At 36.8% G+C, this 24,989-nt stretch overlaps 2 protein-coding genes across 3 annotated transcripts in view; one reads left to right on the forward strand and one right to left on the reverse strand.

The window, feature by feature from the left end:
• Positions 1 to 4,772, forward strand: part of CMC1 (C-X9-C motif containing 1) — an 84,694-nt gene extending 79,922 nt beyond the window's left edge. Inside the window, exons 1-3 of one of the 2 annotated variants that reach the window (XM_072793094.1) lie at positions 458 to 566; positions 663 to 753; positions 3,879 to 4,772. In XM_072793094.1, coding sequence (XP_072649195.1) covers positions 473 to 566; positions 663 to 753; positions 3,879 to 3,999 — 306 coding nt within the window. In that variant the 5' untranslated portion in view covers positions 458 to 472 and the 3' untranslated portion in view covers positions 4,000 to 4,772. Of the gene's footprint in view, positions 1 to 457; positions 567 to 662; positions 754 to 3,878 lie in introns of those variants that run through there. The other variant, XM_072793093.1, reaches the window with a different exon arrangement.
• Positions 4,773 to 6,468: 1,696 nt separating this feature from the next.
• AZI2 (5-azacytidine induced 2) overlaps positions 6,469 to 24,989 on the reverse strand; it is a 36,918-nt gene continuing 18,397 nt past the window's right edge. Inside the window, exons 6-8 of the mRNA XM_072793085.1 lie at positions 17,503 to 17,561; positions 11,174 to 11,292; positions 6,469 to 8,582 (exon numbers count right to left, since the gene is read on the reverse strand). Coding sequence (XP_072649186.1) covers positions 8,170 to 8,582; positions 11,174 to 11,292; positions 17,503 to 17,561 — 591 coding nt within the window. The 3' untranslated portion in view covers positions 6,469 to 8,169. The remainder of the gene's footprint in view (positions 8,583 to 11,173; positions 11,293 to 17,502; positions 17,562 to 24,989) is intronic.

Raw genomic sequence — 24,989 nt, forward strand, 5'->3', positions numbered from 1 at the left:
TGACTTAGGAATGGAGTGGGACCCCTATTACCAGGTATTAAGGCCCCATGACAGGATTGTCCTAAAGGGGGTGCCTTGATGCCATCAGGTGACATGCAGAGACTAGACAGCAGTTGCCTGTGTCTGGAAACAACTCCTCTGTTACTCTCATACTCATTCCTTATAAAAGATATCCCTTTTCTCTGTTAGAAATCGAACTTATTCTCTGTTCCCTTCTATCTCTGTGAGGCCTCTTCAGAGGTCCTCTCTCCCCTCTTTTGGAGTTCATCCTTTATTTCTGCAGTTAATGGCACTTGTCCTATTCTGCCTTTTATTCATGTGCATGTCTGTTGTGGAGTGTGTATTATGTGCCAAGCACAATCTGGGTAAGAGATGTTAAATTGATGAGTATTTTAGAGTTGTTAAAAATTAGGAGTGCCTGGGTGGTAAAGTTGGTTGAACAACCGGATGACTCTTGGTTTCGGTTCAGGTCATGATCTTGGGGTTGTGGGATCAAGCCCCGTGTTGGGCTCCATACTCAGCACAGAATGTACTTGGGACTCCCCCGCTCTGCACCAAAGCCCCATGTGCGTGCGCTCTCTCTCTCTTTCTCTTGCTCTCTTTCTCTCGAATAAATCTTTGATGTAACTGCAAGTCTTTTTTTTTTCTTTCCACTTTTTCAGATTTTACCAGATGTTGCAAGGACTCTGGAATCCTTATGGTAGTAAAATGCCGGAAAGAAAATTCTGCATTGAAAGAATGTCTAACTGCTCAGTGAGTAGTCATCACATTGTTCGTGCTGCTCTGTGTGTATGCATATATGTTGTAAATAAGAGCATGTAATATATGTTGTAGGTAATCTTACATGTACTGGATTCTGTAGTTTGTCCCATAAAATCTTTGATATTTTTAGTTGAGTCTGAGATTTCAGTTTGTTAAATATTAAGCAACATATTTATTAAAGATCTTGTCAAGGTATGTGAGCTAAGAATATGAGGTCAGCAAACAAAAATACAGGATTTTCCATATGACTTAGCAAATTCCTTTTCATGAACAGATTGATCTGTAGAATATATTATAGATGGGCTTTTTTGTCTCTTCTAATGAAAAAGTACTGAGTTAGATGATTTGTCAGCCTTGTGATTTGGGGATTAATAGAATTTCACTTTTGGGAAGTTATCAAATGAAGGATACAAAGGTAATTTTAGATTTTTGAAGTTAATCAATTTAAAAATAATTCTTAAATATCATGTTCACTGACATTTAGTTGAATATTATAATTAAAATTTGCAAAGTTCTTTGAATGTAAGTGCTTCCTTTTTTTTTTTTTTTAAGAGCTTAGTTTTAGAGAGAGTGCATGTGCAAGCATGAGCAGGGGTGGGGCCAAGAGAGGGGGAAAGAATCTCAAGCAGACTCCATGGTGAGCTCAGAGCCCGATGTGGGGCTCAGTCTCACAACTCTGACCTGAGCCAAAACCAAGAATCAGATGCTTAACTGACTGAGCCACCCAGACGCCCCAAGTGCTTTCTGTTTTATCTCCCCATTTTTTTTTATCTCCCCATTTTTTATTGTCTACATTATTGATAGTATTGCAGAATACTTTAGTATTGTTAACTGGCCGTTGTGAGGTCTTAGTTTGGTTATCTCTTATTTCCTTCTATACTCTGCTTCTCTAGCCTGTGAAACATACAGGTCAGCATGTTTTGATGCTTCCTTGGGGAATTATAGAAGAATATATATCTGAATCAAATATTTGTTTTCGTTTTTGATAGCATACAATGTATATAGGTATTTAAATTTACAGACTTATTTTGGAATTCTGTAGTTAGAAGACTTGGAGGTTAAATTAATCCCTACATTTCTAGATGAGGAAACACACCCTTATTTATGGGCCAGGACCTGCACAAGGCATTTCATCATAGAGGAGTAAAAGCTCCTTCTGTAACTTGTTTTTCTTCAATTCTATTCCCTCATGCTCCCAAGAGATGTATAATGAATAAATGAACCTGTTAAACTTCTTTGTGACTGGATTTAAATTCTCTTTTATATATTAAGTTTTTATATCTTAGTTTTAGCCATCATAATAACTTGTTCTTAGTTTGCCGTATTATCTCTGCCTCTGAGACGGGCATCATTAGAGCAAAAGGACAGGAGTGCCGATGGTGGAGAGGCCAGCTTGGGCTTACCCTCTGGACCAGCCAGAGCTTAGCTAGCTGTGCAGTGCAGCCCCAGGCAAGTTCCTCTCAGAAGATGGGAAAATTATTCCTCATGGAGTATTGTGAGGGTTTGTACGTAAACTCATTACAACAGTGCCTGGCACGTAGTAGGTAGTCAATAAGTGGTAGCTCTTTCTAAATTGTATTAAGTTTTTGTTACCTGAATATTAATAATTTAATATCCTTTCATCTCTTTCCTCTGGAAATAGGAGAAAATAAGAGCTTGTAGTCTATTCTGGGGGAAGGCGCTGGGAAGAGTTGGAGGAGGCTGCTTCTGTTTAAGAGAAAGTGAAGGAAACAGAGTTGTGACATTTGCTGAAAGTAAATGGACTTAAGGATTTTACTTGACTTTCAGTCTCAACACTCTGTTTCTTCATCTTAGAATAAAGTGCTCTGCTTTACTACTGACGTTCCAAGAAGTTAACCACAGCATTCTCTCTTCCTAGTGATGTTTTGCAACATGAATGCTTATTCTCTTTTGGTCTCATCGTCATTCATTCCTCTGTAAACTGCAGTCTCACTTCTGCCCCCTTCCACTGAGATTGCTCCTCCTAAAGTTTCTAATGGGTTCACGGTAGCCAGATGCAGTGAATTTCACTCTTTACTTGAACTCTCTCCAAAAATTATGTATAATTCCCTTTTATCTGGCATCCCTTTTATACTCCTTCCTGTTCCCCCAACATCTCATTTCTTATCAGCCTTTTGTTCCTTAACTGATTCCTTAAAACAGGTGCCCTCTTCTCTCATGCTTATGTCTGCAAAAGCTCAGTTTGCACCCATGGATTTGGTTCCTATGGGTCGTGAGTTTTTTTGCTTTCTTCAGGTCCCAAACTGAACTACCCTCCTTTTCTTCCTCCTGCATCATGTGTCTAGAATTTAGTCTTTTTTGTCTCCTAACTCTAAATGGTTATTTCCTAGTGATTTCATTACCTAAATCTTCTCCAGATCCATTTTGTCCTTTTCATCACCACTACTCTGTGAGCTTAGGCCCTCATCATTCTTGTCTGGATTACTGTGGTAGTTTATTTACTGGGCATCCTGCCTCTCACCCTGCTGCCACCTTTTGGCCACATGCTGTCAGCTTCATCTGACACAAAACTGATCTTTGAGTTGCTCTGTTAATAGTGTCCCATCGCCTTCAGCATAGATTCCGGCCTCTTGTGACAGTGACCTTCATGATGTGGCCCTTTCCCTATCTGGCTTCATCCCAGGCCCTTTCTCTTAGGAACTGATTTATTCGTTCTTCATGCCTCAGTTTTTCATCTTGGTGCCTATCCAGTGTACTTCCAATATGGATGGATGTGGTCTTTCAGTGCGACTCCCACACTTCCGCTTGCTGTCTGTCCTCTCCCCGCTTCTTCCCAATGTTTCTATGTGCGCTGGGCCCCACCTACGACACAGTGCTTTGTACATTTCCTTGTGGTGCAGCCTTTACTTGTCTGTTCCCAGAGCCTCACAGGCTCCTTGAGGACAGGTGCTGTGCCGCTCACTGCTCTGTCCTGGTTCCCCTCCCCTTTAACTAGTTTAATAGCCTAATGTTTGCAGTAAATTTATGATCATTTCTTAAAATCACCTTCTAAAGATTGTACCTGATGAAATGTCGGAATTTTACTAAAGTAAGCTTGTATTAAACACTTGCCGAGTTTTTTGTTTTTTTAAAAGATTTTCATTTCCTTCTTGTAGTTATAATGATCCAGCATTTTATGAAGAATGCAAAATGGAATACCTGAAGGAAAGAGAAGAATTCAGAAAAACTGGAATTCCTTCCAAGAAAAGGCTGCAGAAGCTTCCTACAAGCATGTAGGCAAACACTCTGATACTCAGAAGCTCTGATACTCCTGGAAATCATCACCTGAAATAATGGACTCAAAGAAGTATTTGCTTTGTCCTAAGTTATGGAAATATTAATTTTATCTGGAATAAAGATTTTTTTTTTTAAATTTCAAAGTCAGGTTTATCAGAAGGGATGAGAATAGTAAATAGTGAAATGGGATATGATCTACATGGTTGTCATGGATATTTTGTAAATTTTTCCACAATCACATTTGTAGAACAGTAATACTGAGCTTTAGGGTTCTATATAGACCTTGTATTACTTTCATCCAGTGTGTAGACTAATGGCTAATCATAGGGACCAGAAGTAATCAAAGTTGGAAAGGATAATTGTCAAAGGTGTAAATAACGTAGGATAGAATAGTGACGAATCAGAATCCTTCCTCGTTCTGTCACTTACTAGTTATGTAACCATGGAAATAATTTTCATAGTTACAGTGAGGATTATTGCAGGTAAGTAGAGTATGTAGGGCAGTGCTTCAGATGTGGTAAATGGCTCTTTAATGGTTGTTATTAATGGTAGTAAATGATTATTTGGAAATAGATGAAAAAAGTACATGAATTTAATTTTACTTACAAGTTTGATGGAAAATTTCCTAAAATGAATTATATTTCCTTGACTGTTAATTTGGCTGCTGAAAATATTTTAATGATTTCAGGAGCTAATGTAAAAAAAAATTACCTGGAACCAATAACTTGATTCCAGGTTGAGTTTTTTTAATATTAAAAATTGCTTTTCTTCCATGGGCTGTTAACTCTTCACTATAGCCGCTGCAACCAGTTTCCAGGTAAGTAAAATTTATATATATAGTTCTCATTAAAATCACAAATAGAAATTACTACATACTAGGACAAGATTTAACTTTGCCCCAATCCCATTAAGCAGCTCGAAGATTTTTTTTTTAAAGAACTTAAAGCAGATAGGATCCTAGGAAACCAATGTGATGTTCAAGTTCCTTACTTGAGCATACAAGTGAACTGCTCAAAGAACTATTTAACTGTTATTTGAAACCTAAAGAAACCACATTTTCCCAGGCCACAGATCAAAAGGAAGATTACTAGAGCAGACAAAAGCAAAGCAAATATAGAAACCTAGAGACCACATACCATAGGGGTAAACAAGCCTATATTCTTCTGTTGGCCTTTTGGTATTGGTACATTTCCTAGAGCACAGGGCCTTAATTTTTGTTTTTAACGATGCAAATGAAGAAAAGGCAGACAGTTTGCAAAAGCTAGTGAAATATATAATCTGTGGCTAATTTATAATCTGGATGAGAATCAGAGGAGCCACCTTCAAGTTTATGTGGAAAATTCATGTATGTAGAGTCACTTTCCTCACAGGTGCCAGACAGTAGGTTATAGAAATATGTTCACTCCTCTATTATGTCAGGAACTAAACCATTTATCACAGCTTTCAAGATATCCATGCCTCACCACCACACTTGTTTACTTCTCTTAGTACAGCTGCCTCAGTTGTAGTCTTGCTTGCTCACGCATACCTCTGGGTGATACTATTCTGTTAAAGAGTGCACAGATTTTCTTTCCACTAAAGATCCACCCTTGTCAGTGTAGCCTTTCCAGATCAGATCATTACTGGTTTTGCGTGATTTGATCTTAAGTCTTTAAGTTTGATTTTTTCCCTATTTACTTGGTTTTCAATGTTTCACATAGGTATGTCCCTGCTCTGCTTAGGAATTGGGTTCCATTTTGGAAAAATCTCAGTTTCCTTTTAGAGAAGATGCAGATTTTATTTTCATGAATAGTAGGTCAAAAGGAAGGAGTTAAGTGGCTTTTTGTAGTTACTTGTGTCCTCTTCATTGTGTTGTATAAATGCTGAACTGGGTTACACAAATCTAAGAATTAAAGACATTTTCAAGGGAAGCCTTTTGGAGCAAATTTCAAACAGTATGAAAGAAGTGGTATTGTCAACATACCATGTTCCATCTCAGGGGTGCGCCTGGGTGGTGCAGTCAGTTGAGCATCTTGGTTTCAGGTCAGGTCATGATCTCAGGGTCCTGGGATCCAGCCCTACATCGGACTTCACACACAGGAGGGAGTCTGCTGGAGTTTCTCCCTCTTCCTCCCTGCCACCATCTCAAATAGATTATCAACTACAGATGGGCCATTCTCATTTCTCTTTGAATCTTATGTGGAATAGAGACGATTATAAAGCACACAGTATAAAAACTTGTGGCAGGGTAACAGATTTTTTGGTTAATCTTTGCTAAAGAGTCTTACATATCATTTATTTAGCACTTAACACGGTAAAGAACATCAACCCCTGATTTCTGAAAGCATACATGTTTGATAGCCACCCTCTTGCTCAGATGGAAGAACTTTTTTCCACTTAAAAGAAGTTGGTTTAATAAGACGAATGCCTGTTACACGAATCAAATGAACAACTACTACCTGACCCTGGAATACATAGGCAAGGACAGTATTTCACATTTGCTTCAATTTCAAACAAAAATAATTTATTTTAATTAATTTCTTGGCCTTGTTCAAAACATTAATCAAGCCATTATCTCATATGACTTCTTTACAAAGAAGTTTCCAACCTTGGTTTTAAAAAAGGCAAACCAGCAAGCTACATTAGGGATTCTATAGAATATACAGCCTATGCAGCCACATGAGAAATAGTTTCTGCTGCTTTGTTATTACACAGGTAGTTGCTTCCTTTAGCTAAAGCCTGGAGTCTTGTATTTGTTTTATGCATATTGGGTTTTGTTCTATTACTTGGCAGGAGATTGTACTCCCTGGAGTCAGCTGTGTTCATTGGTCAGAATAAATTCCAGCATCTGACACCAATTCCATTAATCAGAGACAAGCTTGAATAAGTGAGTAAGATAATAGAAAGACAAAAATATCTGGTGAACGGTGAACATTGTTTATGTATGTATGCTATTCAGTTAATATAGAAGAGATCAGAGATATTCTTTTGAGTACAAGATATTTGAAACTGTCTATCAAAAAGGATAAAGGCCTCCTACATGAAACACTTTATATCAGGCAAAAGATGTACAAGCCTACTAATACATTATATTACTAATATGTTAATACCACCACCCTGAAAGAATTTAGATAGATTTCCATGTGAAGCCATCCTTGTTATATCCTTGTTTATAAATGATAAGCCACTTAGAATCATAAAGTCTGGGAACATTTCATGATTGTACTATATCAATACAGCACAGAGTTTGGTTTATAGAATTACAATTCCTAATTTGGTTAATGAAAAAAATCACTATCTCAATGAGTAAAATGTTAAGTTTCAAAAAAAAGTCTAACAATTTTTAAGTTGCTCTACATAACAAACAGGTACAGACCCTTTGAAAAAAATGACTGTATCCAGTTACATATATAAATTTTAATTATGGACCACTGAAGGCACAGATTTAGACTGAAACCTCTGTGGTGCTCTTTCTACTTCTAATTGAATAATATAGAAATACAGTACTTTACACACCACATAGTTTTTCAACTATTTTATCACTTTTTTTTTCAGTAAGGATCTGAAGGATGTATGGGACAAAGTTGGCTTCAACGATCAGGTTATTTCAAGTCTTAACACGTATTAAAAAACGATTTTAAGTCTTAAACTTTGAAACACAATAGCATATGGAGATGGAATAACCTGTAAGAGATACTGTTATTCAACTATAACAATTTTCATCTTTATGCAATACAAGGTCAATAGAAACATAACCTACTCATTTTGCCTTTTCTTTTTTTGCAACTTAAAGCAACTTACACTTTTTCTCAGATATTAATGGCCTATTTTTATGAATGGGTATTTAGGCATTTCACATGCTTTATAAAACCATGTCTAGAAAAACTTTAATTCCATTCTTTATGTGAGAGGCTGTTATTTACAATTACTATCGAAGGTACAACGGTCTCTGAAACACCTTATTTATTAATCAGTAGCATAGGTCTGATTCTTAGCCAGAACATGGAGCTGGAGGGTACTCATTCATACTGGAAAATCAACTACATAATGTGGAACAGTATGTGCAAATGTATATACTGAAGAACTCTTGCAAAAGTTTAATCAAAATCTGCTTTCAGTTTGTTAAATAATGTCTTGAGAGAGCCTCTGAGATACAGTAACCTCATGACCAAGTCATGAATCTCTTCAGAATTAATTCTTAAAAAGACAGTTTTGATTATGTTGATCCAAGTAATGAAGTGGTGGCAGGTTGGGTAAAGGCAAAGTTTTATTTTTCATTTCCCCAAATGCTGTCTCACTTGATTTAGGAGGGCTTGGGAATACCCAAGAATTATCTTCCAGAGAATTTCTGCCATAAGAGTTGTGTTCCTGAAAGTTAGTACCATCATGAAGAATGGATCGCTCATTATCTGTCCATGATTGGAGAACTGCTTTCTCTGATAAAACCTTTATATCTCCTGGTAAAGGGGAAGATGTCGTATGGCAAACAGTTTTGCTGTTTGGTGAGAGGGGGGAATGTCTTTTGTATGTTGCAGTAAAATTCGCCAAGTGCAGTTTTGTGCTGTCTTTCCCAAGGTCTTCCATGCATCCTACTGGGGAACAGGCTAAAAAGAAAGCACAGACTAAATGTCAGTTGTCGGTAGCACAGTAAATATGTAGCACTTCATTAATTTGGTTGGATCTAGAACTAATATTTCTAAGTTAGCGTGATCACTGGGATACTGTAACATGAATGAAGACATGACAAATGATCCAAGTTCTAATCCTAGATCACTGTTTCCTGACATTTTGACGTGAGGTTAAGTCATTAAATTGCTTCCAGGTGTCACTTCTCTCATCTGCAATATGAACATAGTAATCTTGTCCTGCCTATATCACAAAACTATTAATGAAGATGAAAAAATTCCACAGTTTAAGAAGTTGGAAACCAATAAGGTTAAAATACAGGTAAGGATCCCCTTCTTGGCTCTTAATGTGGCTATGGAAGGCTGTTTACAGGTCACTCGAAACTAAGCTGTTGGGTAGCCTGGGTGGCTCAGGGGTTTAGCGCCACCTTCAGCCCGGGGCATGATCCTGGAGACCGGGAATCAAGTCCCACATCAGGCTCCCTACATGGAGCCTGCTTCTTCCTCTGCCTGTGTCTCTGCCTCTCTCTGTCTCTCATGAATAAATAATAAAATCTTTAGAACAGCTTAGTTTTTTTTTTTAAGTAATATTTTGTTAAATACTCCTTTACTTACTCAAATCTTTTTTCCATAGGTGCTTCAAAAGTAAATTTTTTCAGAAATAATTCTGTGAATTGATGAGGCCTAAGTGAAGTTTTAATATACATCCAAAGGCTTTTTAGAGATAAAACAGTTTGTTTCTTTTTTTTTTTTTAATTTTTATTTATTTATGATAGTCACAGAGAGAGAGAGAGAGAGAGGCAGAGACACAGGCAGATGGAGAAGCAGGCTCTATGCACTGGGAGCCCGACGTGGGATTCGATCCCGGGTCTCCAGGATCGCGCCCTGGGCCAAAGACAGGCGCCAAACCGCTGCGCCACCCAGGGATCCCCAGTTTGTTTCTTAAACACATATTTCTCTGGTTACAGTAACATATCAAGAAAAAAAATATATTCAGTTCACACATAATGGCTCAGAAAACAAACTGCTTTAAAGCTATTATTTAGCGATAGTCAACATAATGGTAGTATGAGCTTATGAGCTTCTCTTCCCCTTCCAATTCAACCAACTAAGGCAAAATGCCAGGAATTAGAATAAAGTCTTGATTTATAATTTTATAAGAAACTGAACCATGTTATAAAATAAGCTCATTTCCTTTTGTCTTGGGAAGAGAGGTAGGAGTAGAGGACCCAGAAGTAACAATGCTTAACTTCTGGATAAGGGTGATCTCTAGGTCAGGAAAAAAGTTGATTTAAGTCTGTCTCTACTCCTCACAGCATTAAGTTATGTGCAATAAGGAACCCTGAACCTGTCACTGTTGTACTGTGCTAGAAAACTTATGGTTCCATAAACCAAAAGACAGCCTTAAGCAGCTCAGAAGACACACAAAGATGAGTCATTTTCAAATATGCAAAGAGTATTTCTCCTGTATTATTCTTTGGAAATTATATTTATTATATAAACAAACAGCCTCACTGACAACTCCCTACAGAATTATTCTGCATTCCTTTTAGGAGAAGGAACTTCTCCATCAACATATATTTGCCTCATATGTAACCCTTGCCACTGGAAAACTCAAGTGCAAAATGAACCATAAGTTAGAGCCTGACAGGACGCTGTTATTAGTTTGCCTGATTCATAAATAACTCTAGAAACTGGCTTTAGTTTTCCTTTTTCCTACTGGTAAACACTCCTGGAGATTTATAAAATTCTCTTGTGCCCTCTTTAGGGAAAATACGAGGTGTACATAATTTTAAATAAGGTGAAGGTAGTTATTTTTTATGAAAACTCATATCTCATTCCTTTAAAGTAAATTTAGGGCAAATTTATAATTTTTCAGAAATAGAACTATTATGTAATAAAAAGTACAAATGCACTGATTTTTCTCTGAGGTATAAAAACAGTCTGGGCAAAGTAGCCCCTACTACATTAGCCCAAAACTCAAAAAGTCTAGTCAGCCAAGCAGTTATATATGAAAAGCAAATCAATGAAAATTTTCGTTTCACTGAAAGGGATAAGGAGAGAACACCTAGTCTCCATTCCAAATAAACTATTCTTTATGGAAAGAAAAATTAAGTTTGCCAAATGAAAAGAATCCCATAAATGGATCAAAGTTAATTTTTTTTTCCAAAACAATTTAAAGAGCTAGGTCTTTGATATAGTCTATAGCACTGGAATGAAAAATAGGTTTTGGTATCTTTTTTTTTTTTTTTTTTAAATATACGAAAGAGTTGTGGTAAAAGGTCAACTAGAGCAAACTTAACACCTCAGCCTTATACACATAAGCAACACTTGGCTGAGAAAAAAAAGCCACAAGGGGAAAAGAATACAGTACTGAAGAAAAAACACATCAGCAACACCTTTATGTGTGAAGTTGACCAGTATGAGAATGAAGCCAAAGCAGAGAATAGGTAGGCTGTGAACATACTATAAACTATATATGCTTCGGCTTATCAAAATCATCTAATGAGATTTCGATAAGAAACGATAACCGATTGCTCTTCAAGCTGTCTGGCTGGAATTTAACTTGCCTTTCTTGATTGTAGTTGGGATTTTCAGTTTTCTTAGTAGTTCAGCTTGTACTTGAGTCACCAAATGTAAATTAGACATTTCTCTCTTCAGTTCCCAGTATGCATTTTGCATATTATCACTGAAATACAGTTTTTACAAAAAAGGTTAATGGTTATATTTTCTTTATGGACAAAAAAAGAGTGACTTTAAAACAGAAATGAGCATATCTGTACTTCTGCTCCAATTAAGTTTCCAGATGCTACAAATTAAAAACTTCCTCATTAAATAACATATAATTAGGGCATTGGAACAAGCGAAAAGATCTTATTTATAATACTAATACTGACCTAATTTCTAGCCATGAACTGAACTTTATATTAAACAGGAGGATATTACAAAAAGAAGTATTATATAACCAAATTTTCTTATTAATTATAGCCCCTAATGTGCAGTGGTGTGACTATACTTTAAAAGTAAGGGGTATGGTCTTCATTTGCAAATCTGATCAAAACGAAAGAGACATTCATGTATAGAGTTTTAACTTATATTTATCTCTTAATTATTTGGTTTTGACGTGAATTGAAATATATCAACTGCCGAATGTATACCCAAATCCACATTAAAATAAAATTTAGGTTTCATGCATTCCATTCTTTTATGTTTGACTGGGTTGTCTCATATTGTTGGTTCTAAACCAATGTGACATGACAGCATAAGACAAGAGGAGCCAGATGATTTCCTGGTAAGGAAAAGGCTAGATAGAGGATTATATGAAACAAAAACTTCATAAATGCCTCTCATTTTCATAATGTATTTTACTCAATTATTATCTGAGATGTTATAAATTATTTTAAACCTAATTTATGAAAGTTTCATTCTTCCATTAAGCATGGAAGATCATGATCTTGTCTGGGTCTTTAATTGCCAACTAAGTAAACTGGAATCTTCAGTATGTAGTCCTATTTGCTACACAAGAATATATAAAACTTGAGCAACTGATTTCATAGCATTCAAATGACCGTAATTCCTTCTTAAAGATACTGCTGTAAATGGAATAATAATCAGGTTAGAAAATGTCGATTTTTATCTAGCTATAAACAAACCAGGGGATAATACTCTTGATATCTAAATCTAATATCCTATTTGAATTATAAAGCAACAAATCTACTCAAATATAATTATTCTGAATGTAAGGTTACATGCCCTTGTTTTGGTCAGGATATTTCTATTCTACTCAGACTATAGTTCTTTCAGAAGCAGAATAAACTTTATACTGCTTTGGGGAAAAATCTACATGTTTTAGTCTATTGTAAATGTCATTTGTCAAACAGTAGTCTATTAAAAATCACAGGGCTTTTTGCAGGTTTTAGATAAGTGTGAAATAATTACTTCACAAAAATTAGCTAACCACCTCTACTCCACCAGTAAACATCTGAGATGTATGCTACAATGAATGTTTCACATAGGAACCTGTCTTAAGTGTGAAAAGTTGCTGGTTCTTTGCTGCAATTGTGGGTATTCAGTATGCTTTCCAAAGAGTTACTCACATTACACAGCAGTAAGTTTAAGTACTGTATATGTGCTAATTCATGCAGTCATGATATGAATAATACAGTTTAAAAATACTGTTTAATTATTGGCATGAGAGGGAAAATCAGTACCTGACTTAGAAAAAAAGAAAAGCAAATACCCAAGACCATGTTTGGATCTTGGAATATCAAACACAATCATTCAAAATAGCTAATCGTGTAAAATAAAAGAGAAACAATTATAAAGGAAGTGCTAAAGCAGTGTCTAAACACATTTTCCAATTCTAATGAAGACTTTATAAATTAGGTTAAACTAAAAATTAGGTCACCAAGTTTAACACATCTAAGTCTTTTTTTTTTTTTTTTTGCCTTTAATGTCACCTGAATGAAAAGCTAGTTTAACCCCCCACCCCCCAAAAAACACAAATTACTAAGTATAAGCTCTCCCCCTTGTGGATAACAAAGTAATAACAGCCACTTTACACTTAAAAGTGCTGCCATCTTCATCATGTGCTAAAGTATGTAAATCATTACTTAAGTGAGACTGGAAAAGGCATATTGTCCACAAATCTTTAGTAGAGTTCCAGTTAACTTTAACTTATCTAGGTATTTTTGAGACTGTATAGGCTGGCTATGGCACCCCCACCAACCCGGAGTGTGAACTTAGTTTTGCTATAAACGACACACAAGCACGTGTATGTGTGTGTGTGTGTGTGTGTGTGTGTGTGTATGAAGTTAAAAAACTTGAGCACTGAGAAGCAACACTAAAAAGCATCCCAAATGAGAAACCTACGAAAGAAAATAGACAAAACAAAACAAAATGACGGCTGAACATTTATTACATTAGGCATTTTACCCATGTTCTCACACCAACTTGGCAAGCTGGGTAACCACATTTTCTGCGTGAGGAAACAGGTTCAGGAGAACATATTCCATGCTCCAGCATGTTGCTGATCAAAGCCATCTTTAATTTATCCTAAGGACAGCCTGCTGCCCTTTTGGGGTAACATTTTTCATATCATTACCATCATACAATTACCAAGCACTTCCAATATGCTGGCTGCCAACACAACTATCTTATTAACCTTGGGTATAAAATTTCAGCCCTCTAAATTTTAAAAGTAATGAAACCTGCTTATTCACATCTCAAGAAGGAGTACATGTCCTGCTTACAAAGTCAAATTGTGTAAAAGCCCAGTTTTCTTAACTGACACTATTCTTCCAACTCTAGTACTGAAACAAGTATTCCATATAAGAAAAATCTACTTAATTTTTTACTTCACCCATTCGTATTTTGCTTTAGCTTCTGAATATTTACTGAACTATTACATCTCCTAAAGGAACTAAAACTAAGTATAATTTTACCCAAGAGATATACTGAGAAATGTATATTTTGATAACTGTGATTCTCAAAAAGCATCTTCCAGACATTTTTGGTTGTGAGGCACAACAAGGAATCATTTTATACTGCAGTCCAGAGAAAACAAATTATGAAAAAAACATACCCCCTTATTATGTGTAATACACTCTGGTATGTTCTGTTCATTATTTGTATAAAATGCTTTTCTTGACACACAAAGTTTCATGACCACTAAGGAACACAGCACAGTTTGAAAAACACTAACCCTAATCCATATTTCCTTAAGAGTTACATTTTAAGAAGTTTACAGTATAAGTTTACCCCATACCTAAATCTATTTAAGAACAGAGAACAATCTAAAGCTAATACCAAACAGAACACTGGCAGGATACAGGCCAAATTTCTGACTGGATTGTTAAATGATGCTGTACACAAGAAGTACCACATAAAAGGCCTCCAATAATTAAAAAGGTTCACTCTATCTTAGGGAAACAATATAGTACCTCATTTGCCTCGCAAATGATGGAGGAAATATGAAAAAAAAACTCCCCAGGGTCCCTGGATGGCGCAGCGGTTTGGCGCCCGCCTTTGGCCCAAGGCGCGATCCTGGAGACCCGGGATCGAATCCCACGTCGGGCTCCTGGTGCATGGAGCCTGCTTCTCTCTCTGCCTCTCTCTGACTATCATAAATTAAAAAAAAAAAAAAAAAAACTCCCCAAAATGGAGTTTTATAAATAACTGAAAAATAATCCTTAAAAATATACAAACCCGTATTTAAAGGTTTTATGGAAACATTCCTATATATTGTTTTGTTAATATAGTAAACTTACATCTGAATTGTTCCACTAAAAAGTGGATGAGGTAACTTAACAAGTATTAGTAAAACACAAGACTATAAACTGGAAATAATGGAAACATTTACCATTTACCATTATAACATTTACCATTATAACATATAATGGTAAACATTTACCATTATAACATATAAATGGTAAAGTGAAGGAAAAACAAGATAAAATGTAGCTAGGAATGAGACTAACATAAAAATGCATGATACAGAGTTTACCAAGAGGTAAGCTACAAATGTGGTTACTAGTTTTCTAGTTACTAACCAGAAAAGGGAAACCTCATCAGTTTTGCAATCCATATTGCTTACATAAAATAAATGCAAACCAACCTGTATAAAACCATAAGTATACTTGAGCACTAGCAAGTCATTAAGACATGCTTTAATTATATAGTTCTTTTAGCATACAAGTAACTCTTAGAGATAAGAACTTAAGGCTATTGTTTCTAAAAACTGTTTCTCTTAACTGATACTTTAATACTAAGCTTTAGAGAATTCAAAACTGCACTTCGAAGCCACAATTATATAGTCTGGCAGCCTCCAAAACTACCTCTCCTTGGACCTTTATCCTCCTCTTAAATGCTGGTGTAGAGATTCTTCACTATCTTGTTAGTTATGTGATGTTTTAAAGACACTGGGAGGGGTGCAGCCTTTTGAGTTATTCTTAATAGATGTGATCCAAATCATGTAAAATTTCCCATGAATGGAAGAAGTCTCATTCTGTATCATGTATCCCTAATACACTCTATAGATAGCCCTTTGTACTTGTATTTGATGTACGGATTCTAATATATTTGTTCCCTGCTTCTTTTCCAAAAATGGTTTGAAGAGGCTTAAAAACTGATAAATACTTACAAAATGAGGGGAAACCTAGATTGACCGAAGAAAAAATTTTGATAAAGACAACTTTCAGAAACATGGGGCGCCTGGGTGGCTCAAAGCGTCCAACTCTCGGTTTTGGTTCAGGGCACATCTTGTGAGACAGAGCCCCCATGTCGGGCTCCATGCTCAGCGGGCAGTCTGCTCCCCTCTCTCTCTACCCCTCCCCTGGTCATACACACACTCCTGTCTCTCTCTAAAATAAATATATCTTCAAAAAAGACAACTCTCAGAAATAACTTATATGGACACTGAACTAGACACACTGTTAAAAAAGGAAAAACTTCCTTGCTATAAAGTTAGACGGAATTTGAAGGCATAACCGAAGAACTGTTCAAATGGCAGAGTTTAGTAGTCAGAAGAAAGATGTTATGACCCACGAGGCCTAAATATGCTGGTCTATTATAGAAAAAGTTTGCCTATCCCCGGGATCTAGAAGATTGGCTGCAATCATCAAACTGTTTGCCCTAGTTGATTAATTCTTTTCGATTAGGTTTTTTTTTTTTTTTTAATTTTTATTTATTTATGATAGTCACACAGAGAGAGAGAGAGAGAGAGAGAGAGGCAGAGACATAGGCAGAAGGAGAAGCAGGCTCCATGCACCGGGAGCCCGACGTGGGATTCGATCCCGGGTCTCCAGGATCGCGCCCTGGGCCAAAGGCAGGCGCCAAACCGCTGCGCCACCCAGGGATCCCTCGATTAGGTTTTTGATAGGAATAGATATGAACCATTTCACATTATTTTCTTTAGCTTAGTAAACTTCGGAAGCCAAATGATCAATGAAATCAACTCAGTATTTTTCACTGGATGAAAGTATCCATATACAGAAGGGATGCTAAAATAATTTGCAACATAATACTTGTTAAATTAAAATGACATATATTTAAGGAAAAAGAATTAAAGTAACATACCTGAACTCTTATACCTACTTTTGTTTTTACACAAAATGGACAGTTCTCTTAAAAGTCAATACCAAGGGGCAGCCCTGGTGGCCCAGTGGTTTAGCGCCACCTTCAGCCCGGGGTGTGATCCTGGAGACCCGGGACCAAGTTCCACATCGGGCTCCCTGCATGGAGCCTGCTTCTCCCTCTGCCTGTGTCTCTGCCTCTCTCTCTGTCATTATTAAATAAATAAAATCTTAAAAAAAAAAGTCAATACCAAGGACTAATGTGGTCCTAAGTATGCCCTTAGGACAAGGTGGTATTACTGTATATGGAAATGTATAATTCCTCATGCAAAATCAAGACTTATTACAGAATACTTTCTACACAGCTAGCTCCCTAAAACCCTATCTAAAATACTGAACGTTCAAAAATTTTAAGGCATAACAATATATGTACCTTTCACTACTTAAGCTTAAGCCAACTGTTGAAGAGCAGTTAAATCTTTTTTTATAGGGACGCCTGGGTGGCTCGGCAGTTGAGCGTCTGCCTTCTGCTCAGGGCATGATCCCAAGATCTGGGATCAAGTCCCACATTGGGCTCCCTGTGAGGAGCCTGCTTCTCCCTCTGCCTATGTCTCTGCCTCTCTCTTTCTGTGTCTCTCATGAATAAATAAAGAAAATCTTTTTTTTTTTTTTTAAAAAGGTTTTTTATAAACTCACTGTGATCAGAGATTACATTCAGTACCCAAATTGTATTTGTTTTTAAGGTTAAATCATAACAAGTCTCAGTAAGCTATGCAAGTAGCCTACAGAAGAAAGTGTTACTTTTGAACTTTGAAGAATGTTCATACCTTGAAATGCTCAGTCTTTGGAGATCACTGCTCTTCAGATTGTCTTCCTGAGATGGATCCTGTCATTTGTTTAAAAAAAAGTTTAAAAATTATAATTGTTAGAAAGTATAGATCTGTTTCCCAACTAGTACCTTATGATGTGGGAGTTTACATATACAGGGGCCCATGGTTACAAGATATTTGGAAAAACATTATTCAAGTTACACAGGTTCCTACACTCTAGGACTTCTCAGACCCTTTTATAAAACAGCACATTATGAATCCCTAAACACACTATTGTTACATACCTTAGACCTAGATCCAGTGTTTTCTAAACTTCTTTGGGCCTTTTGTCTTTTTTTTTTTTTTTTTTCCCTAAAGGACCAGCTTTTCTGAATATAAATGACTGGAATATTGGGGGAAAATCTAAAAGGGTCTGACCCTGGAACCCTGATCTCATTAATACTAAACAGTAATCAACTGAGTAAAAAAAAAAAGAAAAGAAAAATAACAGCAAACATTATTATTATGTCCATGTAGTGATGTTATTTCACACTTTAAAAGAGGTTATAAAATGTTTCACAAAAGACTCCCCCTCAAAAATACTTGTAGATATGGCTGCAGTAGATAAAGCAAGATTAATAAAGTGAACATAAATTTTTCTCTGACTTGTTCTTTGATTCTCATGTTCAAAAGGACTCTGATCAGCAATCCCTTTGAAACAAAATTTAAAAGTACACTTCTCACAACATTAAGATTTCAACTTGGAACCTCTGATAAGTTTATATTAGGCATTCCACTCTTGCTATTCCTGGTTCATTTATCTTAGGTGTAAGCATTTTTAAAATTTAAATCTCTCCCCCCACCACTCCACCAAATAAATTCCTACGAAGGTGGGAACCAACTCTTAAAAAAAAAATTCCTTTTAATTCACTCTCAAGTTTCTTAATCTTTCAAATGCCTTTTCAGCAGTAAGCGAAGTGATTTCTAAAGTTTCTTCTACCTTCAAATGTCTGCTTTTATGATTTATGATAGATGAATTAAACTAAAAGCAAATTTATCCCCTAGCACCATCTAGTGGAAAAGAGTAACTAATCAGAACTGAACTATAACCCCCTTAACAGTACTGTTTTTCTAGATTACCTCAGTTTTTTTGAAATACACTGACTTACTGAATTCACTATATACTAGGTATTGTACTAAATGTGCTACACGTTATTTAAGCTTTATGGAAAAAGGAGATATTTAAAAGTTTATAGAAAACAAGTTCAGAAGAATTAAATGTTCCTAATGTTACAAAGTTAATAAGCAACACCATAATTATGAGCCAAGTTTTTTATGGTACTAAAATTCTATGGTACTGCTTCATACTCTGTAAGCAAATATCCATTATGTAAAAAAGCTATCAATTTCCTTTCAAAGAAAATCTGTTTATTGACAATGATAATTCAGAACTTCAAGGTACAGATCCTTTCTTGCATGCACATCTTTTTAAAAAAAGCCTCTAGGGGCAACTGGGTGGCAAAGTCAGTTAAGTCTCTGCCATCAGCTCAGGTCATGATGTCAGGGGCCTGGGATCGAGCCCTACAACGGGCTCCCTGTTCAGAGGGTAGTCTGCCTCTCCCTCCTCTGCCTTACCCCCCCCCCCTCGTGCTCACTCTCTCGTATGTGCTGGCTCAAACAAAATCTTTAAAAAAAAAAAAGTTTAAGCCTCTAAAAGAAGATGGCAGGGCAGCCCGGTGGCTCAGTGGTTTAGTGCTGCCTTTGGCCCAGGGCCTGATCCTGGAGACCCAGGATCGAGTCCCACACTGGGTTCCCTGCATGGAGCCTGCTTCTCCCTCTGCCTGTGTCTCTGCGCCTCTCTCTCTTTCTCTCTCTCTCCCTCTCTCTGCCTGTGTCTCTGCCTTTCTCTCTGTGTTTCTCATGAATAAATAAATAAAATATTTAAAAAATAAATTAAAAAAAATAAAAGAAGATGGCAGAGTAGGAGGCTCCTATGTTCACCTCATTCCACGGATACAACCAGATAATATCCACATCAGTGTAAAAAATGGCAGAACAGACTCTACAGCAAAAGGTAAAGAGGCCACACTGCAGAAGTAGGAAGAGCTGAGATGCAGGCAGGAGCTAAAGAGACCCACCCACAGGACTGCCTGTAGGAGGGAGCGAAACCACCGGCATGGAGAAGGGAGAAAAACAGACCCTTACACCAGGCACCCCCGGTGTAGGAAACATACACAGGGAAAACAAATTCCCATAACATTTGGTTTTGAAAACCCAGAGGGGCCTAATTACTGTAGTTCTTATAATCACTGAGGCTTAACACCTGGGACTATAATTTGGTGGACTCAGCTCTGGGAGAAGGGAGGACAAGAGGAAACAGAATTCTGGCCCTTAAAGACAAGCATAATCAGCCCCAATAAGATACAGCACAAAAGCAGCATTTGAAAAATGCCTCTGGTATATATGAAAGACTAGTTTACTAATCTCAGAACATGTGCTGGAGGAGGAGGGATCCTTGAGACTTCTCTAAGAACAAAAAGGCTGGTGGGCACCATTTCCCTCCCTGAGGCCTGGCCCTATTTACATGGATACATGGGGGAATCAATGCAGCACATTTTCCACTTAGGTTGCTAACAGCGTACCCTACATGCTTCTACAATTCTGCTCTCTCCAACCCAACCAGCCTCCACAGATTTGGCAGCAGTAGGTACCCTCCCACAGTAGACCAACACAGACCTTGCTGGCACTGCAAGCACTCCCCACCCCTTGCAGACTCACCCCCACTAGCCATAAAGCAGTTTTCAAAAGCAGCTCCAGCTCCCACCCACAGCAGACCTCATCAAACCTTGCTAACACCAAGTGCCCTGCCCGTACATTCTCTTGTCAACCTGCCCCTTACAATATGTCATTGGCCAGAGCCCATCCAAAGAGGTACCACAACCCTGGCATTATGTAGGCAGCCCTGACAAGGATAGTACCACTCCGAAGTGACTTCTGCCCTGGGGAAAAGGGCCAATAACCATATACACCAGTCGAGCTGTGGCCAGTACAGTGGACAGCATGATAGACATGTGGTCTCACTATAGTACCAGCCCACCAACAAAAGCTTCTGGAGGCACAACACAGAGGAAGTCCTGAAGTTCAGTACTACTGTGTTTGGGAAAAGCCTGGTCTGCCTTAAGCCAAGCCCAAGGTAGCCCAAAACTGGCTCTCTAACAACACTGGAACCAGACCCTGCTCAGAACAGAGAGCCACTGTAGACCGAAGGCAAAAGCAGTGCAAGCCAAACATTAGGGTGACACAAACACATGAGACAGCCCTGAAACATGAAGTTCTGGTGAACAGAGGACATCATACTACAGAGTACTGCAAGACCTCTCCTTCCTTTTTTTTTTTTTTTTTTTTTTAAGACCTCTTCTTTTTAAGGCCACTACTTTAAGAGCTGGAGGCATAGCAGACTTTCCTAACACAGAGAAACAGACAAAATTGAGGATTATGTCCCCCAAAAAAGAAGGATAAGATCATGGAGAGCTAAACAAAACAGAGGTAAGTAATATGCCTAATGGAGAATTTAACATAATGGTCATAAAGATACTCACTCACTGGACTTTTAAGGTCCTCCACCTCAAGGAGACCCTTAAAAAAGTGCTAGAAACCATAAAAAGTAAACAATCAGAAATTAATAACTCAACAGCTGAAATTAGAAATGCACTAGGTAAAACAGCAGACTACAGAAAGCAGAAAAAAGGATGCACGACCTGGAGGACAGAGTAATAGAAAGCAATTAAACTGAAAAGAAATTAGATTTAGGAAAATCAGTGATGACATCAAGTGTGGTAACATTACCATAACAAGGCTACCATAAAGAAAGAAAAGGAGGTAGAAAAGCTGAAGAAGTAAGAGGTGAAAACCCCAAATCTGGGAGAAGAAACAAATCCAGATATAGGAGGCACAGAATGCCTCCAATAAAATCATCCCAACTGGTCCACAACAAGACAAACAGTAACTAAAATGGCAAAAAGTAGTGATAATGATCAATTTTAAAAGTAGCAAGAGGAAACATAAGAAATATGAAGAATTGTTAAGCTAATATTATGAAAAATATGCCAACAAACTAGAAAACCTAAAAGAAATGGAGAAATTCCTACAAACATATAATCTCCCAACACTTAATCAGGAAGAAGTAGAAAATTAGAACAATTACCAACAATGAAATTAAATAATTAATCAAAAAATTCCCAACAAACAAAAGTCCGGATTAGATGGCTTCACAGGCATTACACTAAACATTTAAAGAATTAATACATATTCCTCTCAAACTATTCCAAAAATTAGAAGAGAAGGGAAAGCTTCCAAATTAATTCTAAAAGGCCAGCATTACCCTGATATCAAAACCAGATAAAAACACTACAAAAAAAAGGGAGCTGTAGGCCAATATCACTAATAAACATAGCTGCAAAAGTCCTCAACACAATACTAGCAAACCAAATCCAAAAATACATTACAAAAATCATAAACCATGGTCAAGTAGAATTTATTCCTGGGATGCAAACAATGGTGGTTCAATATTCCCAAATCAATCAACCTGATAAATCACATGAACAAAACAAAGAATAGGGATCCCTGGGTGGCACAGTGGTTTAGCGCCTGCCTTTGGCCCAGGGTGCGATCCTGGAGACCCGGGATCGAATCCCATGTCGGGCTCCCAGTGCATGGAGCCTGCTTCTCCCTCTGCCTGTGTCTCTGCCTCTCTCTCTGTGTGTGCCTATCAGAAAAAAAAAAAAAAAAAAAAAAATTAAAAAAAAAAAAACAAAGAATAAAAACCATATGATCATTCCAATAGATGCAGAAAAAACATTTGACGAAATTTATATCAATTCATGATAAAAATCCTCAAAAGTATAGAGGAAACATACCACAAGCCAAAGGCCATACCAAAGGCCATATATGAAAAACCCATAGTTATTATCATATTCAAGAGTAAAAAACTGAGATCTTTTCCCTTAAGGTCAGGAACAAGACAAAGATGTCCACTCTCACCACTTTTATTCAACATAGTGCTGGAAATGAGAGCCATAGCAATCAGACAAGAAAAACGAAAAGGCGTTCATATTGGTAAGGAAGAATTAGACTATCATAACTTGCAGATGACATGATACTGTATGTAGAAAACCTAAAAGACTGCACCATAATCTACTAAACTACCATAAACTACTAAAACTAATAAATGATACTGAAGGAGCAGAAAAAATTAGGAAAACAATTCTATTTACAACTACCCAAAAATAATAAAATACCTAGGAATAAACTTAACCAAGAAAGTAAAATACCTTACTCTGAAAACTATAAAACACTGATGAAAAAAAGTTGAAGATGACACAAATAAATGGAAAGATATTCCATGCTCATGGATTGGTAGAACTGTTAAAATGTTCACACTACCCAAAGCCATCTACAGATTTAATGCAATCCCTATCAATATGCGAAGAGACTTTTCAGAGAACTAGACAAATTATACTAAAATTTGTATGGAACCACAAAAGACCCTGAATACCCAAAGCAATCTTGAGAAACAACAACAAAGCTGGAGATATCACAATCTCAGATTTTAAGATATACAACAAAGTTTAGTAATCAAAACAGTATGGAACTGGCACAAAAATAATACACACAGATTAAACAGAACAGAGGGCTCAGAAATAAACCCATAGTTATATGGTTAATTAATCTTTGACAAAGGAGGCAAGAATATGCAATGGGAAAAAGAGAGTCTCTTCAACAAATGGTGTTGGGGAAACTGGACAGCTATATGTTATATGCAAAAAAATCAAACTGGACCACTTTCTTGTATCATTAACAAAAAGAAACTCAAAATAAATGAAAGACCTAAATGTGAGATCTGAAACCATAAAAATCCTAGAAGAGAGCACAAGCAGTAATTTCTGACACTGGCCACAGCAACATTTTTTTGTATGTCTCCTTTGGCAAGGGAAACAAAAGCAAACAAACTACTGGGCTACATCAAAATTAAAAACTTTTGCACAGCAAAGGAAACAATCAACAAGGCTACAAGACAACTTATAGAATGGGAGAAGATACTGGCAAATGACATATCCAGAAAAGGGCTAGGATTCTTGAACATATTAAGAACTTATACTAGTCAATACCTAAAAAATAATCCAATTAAAAATTGGCAGAAAATATGAACAGACATTTTTCCAAAGACATACAGATGGCCAAAAGATACATGAAAAGATGCACAACATTACTCATCATCAGGAAAATGCAAATCAAAATTTTATAATGAAACATAACCTGACACCTGTCAGAATGGCTAAAATAAATAATATCTCCTTTGATAAGGAGAAAAAGGAACCCTCAAACATGTTGGTGGGAATGAAAACTGGTGTAGATGCTTTAAAAACAGTAAGGAGTTTCCTCAAAAAGTTAAAAATAGAACTACCATGAGTCCGTAATTTCACTACTAGGTATTTACCCAAAGAACATGAAAACACTAATGGAAGGGTATATGCACCCCTATGTTTACTACAGCATTATCTAAAATAGCCAAGATATGGCAGCTGTTCCACTGTCCATCAATACATAAACACAGAAAAAGAAGATGCAGTATATATGTCTATGTGTGTGTGCATATATATATAAGGAACTATTACTTAGCCTTTATGGAATCTTGCAATTTGCCACAGCATGATGAATCTAGACAATACAATGCAAATAAGCAAAATAAGCCAGTCAGAGAAGGACAAATACCACGATTTCATGCATATGTAGAATTTAAAAAATAACAAAGAAAAAAAGAGACAAACCAAAATATACTCTTAACTATTAAGAATGAATAGATGGTTATCAAAGGGGAGGTAGAAGGGAGGGGTGAAATATGTGAAAGAGATTAACAGTACACTTATGATGATGAGTCAGTAAGCTATAGAGTTATTGAATCACTATAGTGTACACCTGAAACTAAAATAACACCATATGTTAATTATACTAGAATTAAAAATTTTTAAAAATTAAAAAAGAAAAAGTATATAAACAAGCACCCAGCCAGCCAGCTAGCCAGTTAGCTTCTCATGGGACCATGACACCTAAGTTTGTGGGACAGGATGCTGGAAGCCTTTGAAGGAATGGTGATATGTAATCACAGGTTCAAAGCAGGGGAAATTAATTCCAGATGTCAAGTAGGAAAAGTATTTTGCCCTAATAGGAACTGACAATAATTTCTCTAGTGTTTCCCTTTTATTGGGTCTGGGGTCTTGAAATCAAGTTCTCACTGTCCAGTTTCGAGGAATTCATCCGGCCAAGACCAAGGTGGAATGCTATATTATTCTTAATGCCTAGCTCATTCGTAAGTTTTGGTCACCTTGAATAAAAACTATATTATAGAAGAGAGAAATGTCAGTTTCATTTAAGGACAGTTGGGATTTAGGGGCAATGTCCTGGCTAGCAGTCAGGGAGTATGGGAAGTAGTGTCTTTATCAGTTATT

Source organism: Canis lupus, chromosome 22, assembly GCF_048164855.1.
Source record: "Canis lupus baileyi chromosome 22, mCanLup2.hap1, whole genome shotgun sequence".
Lineage (NCBI taxonomy): Eukaryota > Metazoa > Chordata > Mammalia > Carnivora > Canidae > Canis > Canis lupus.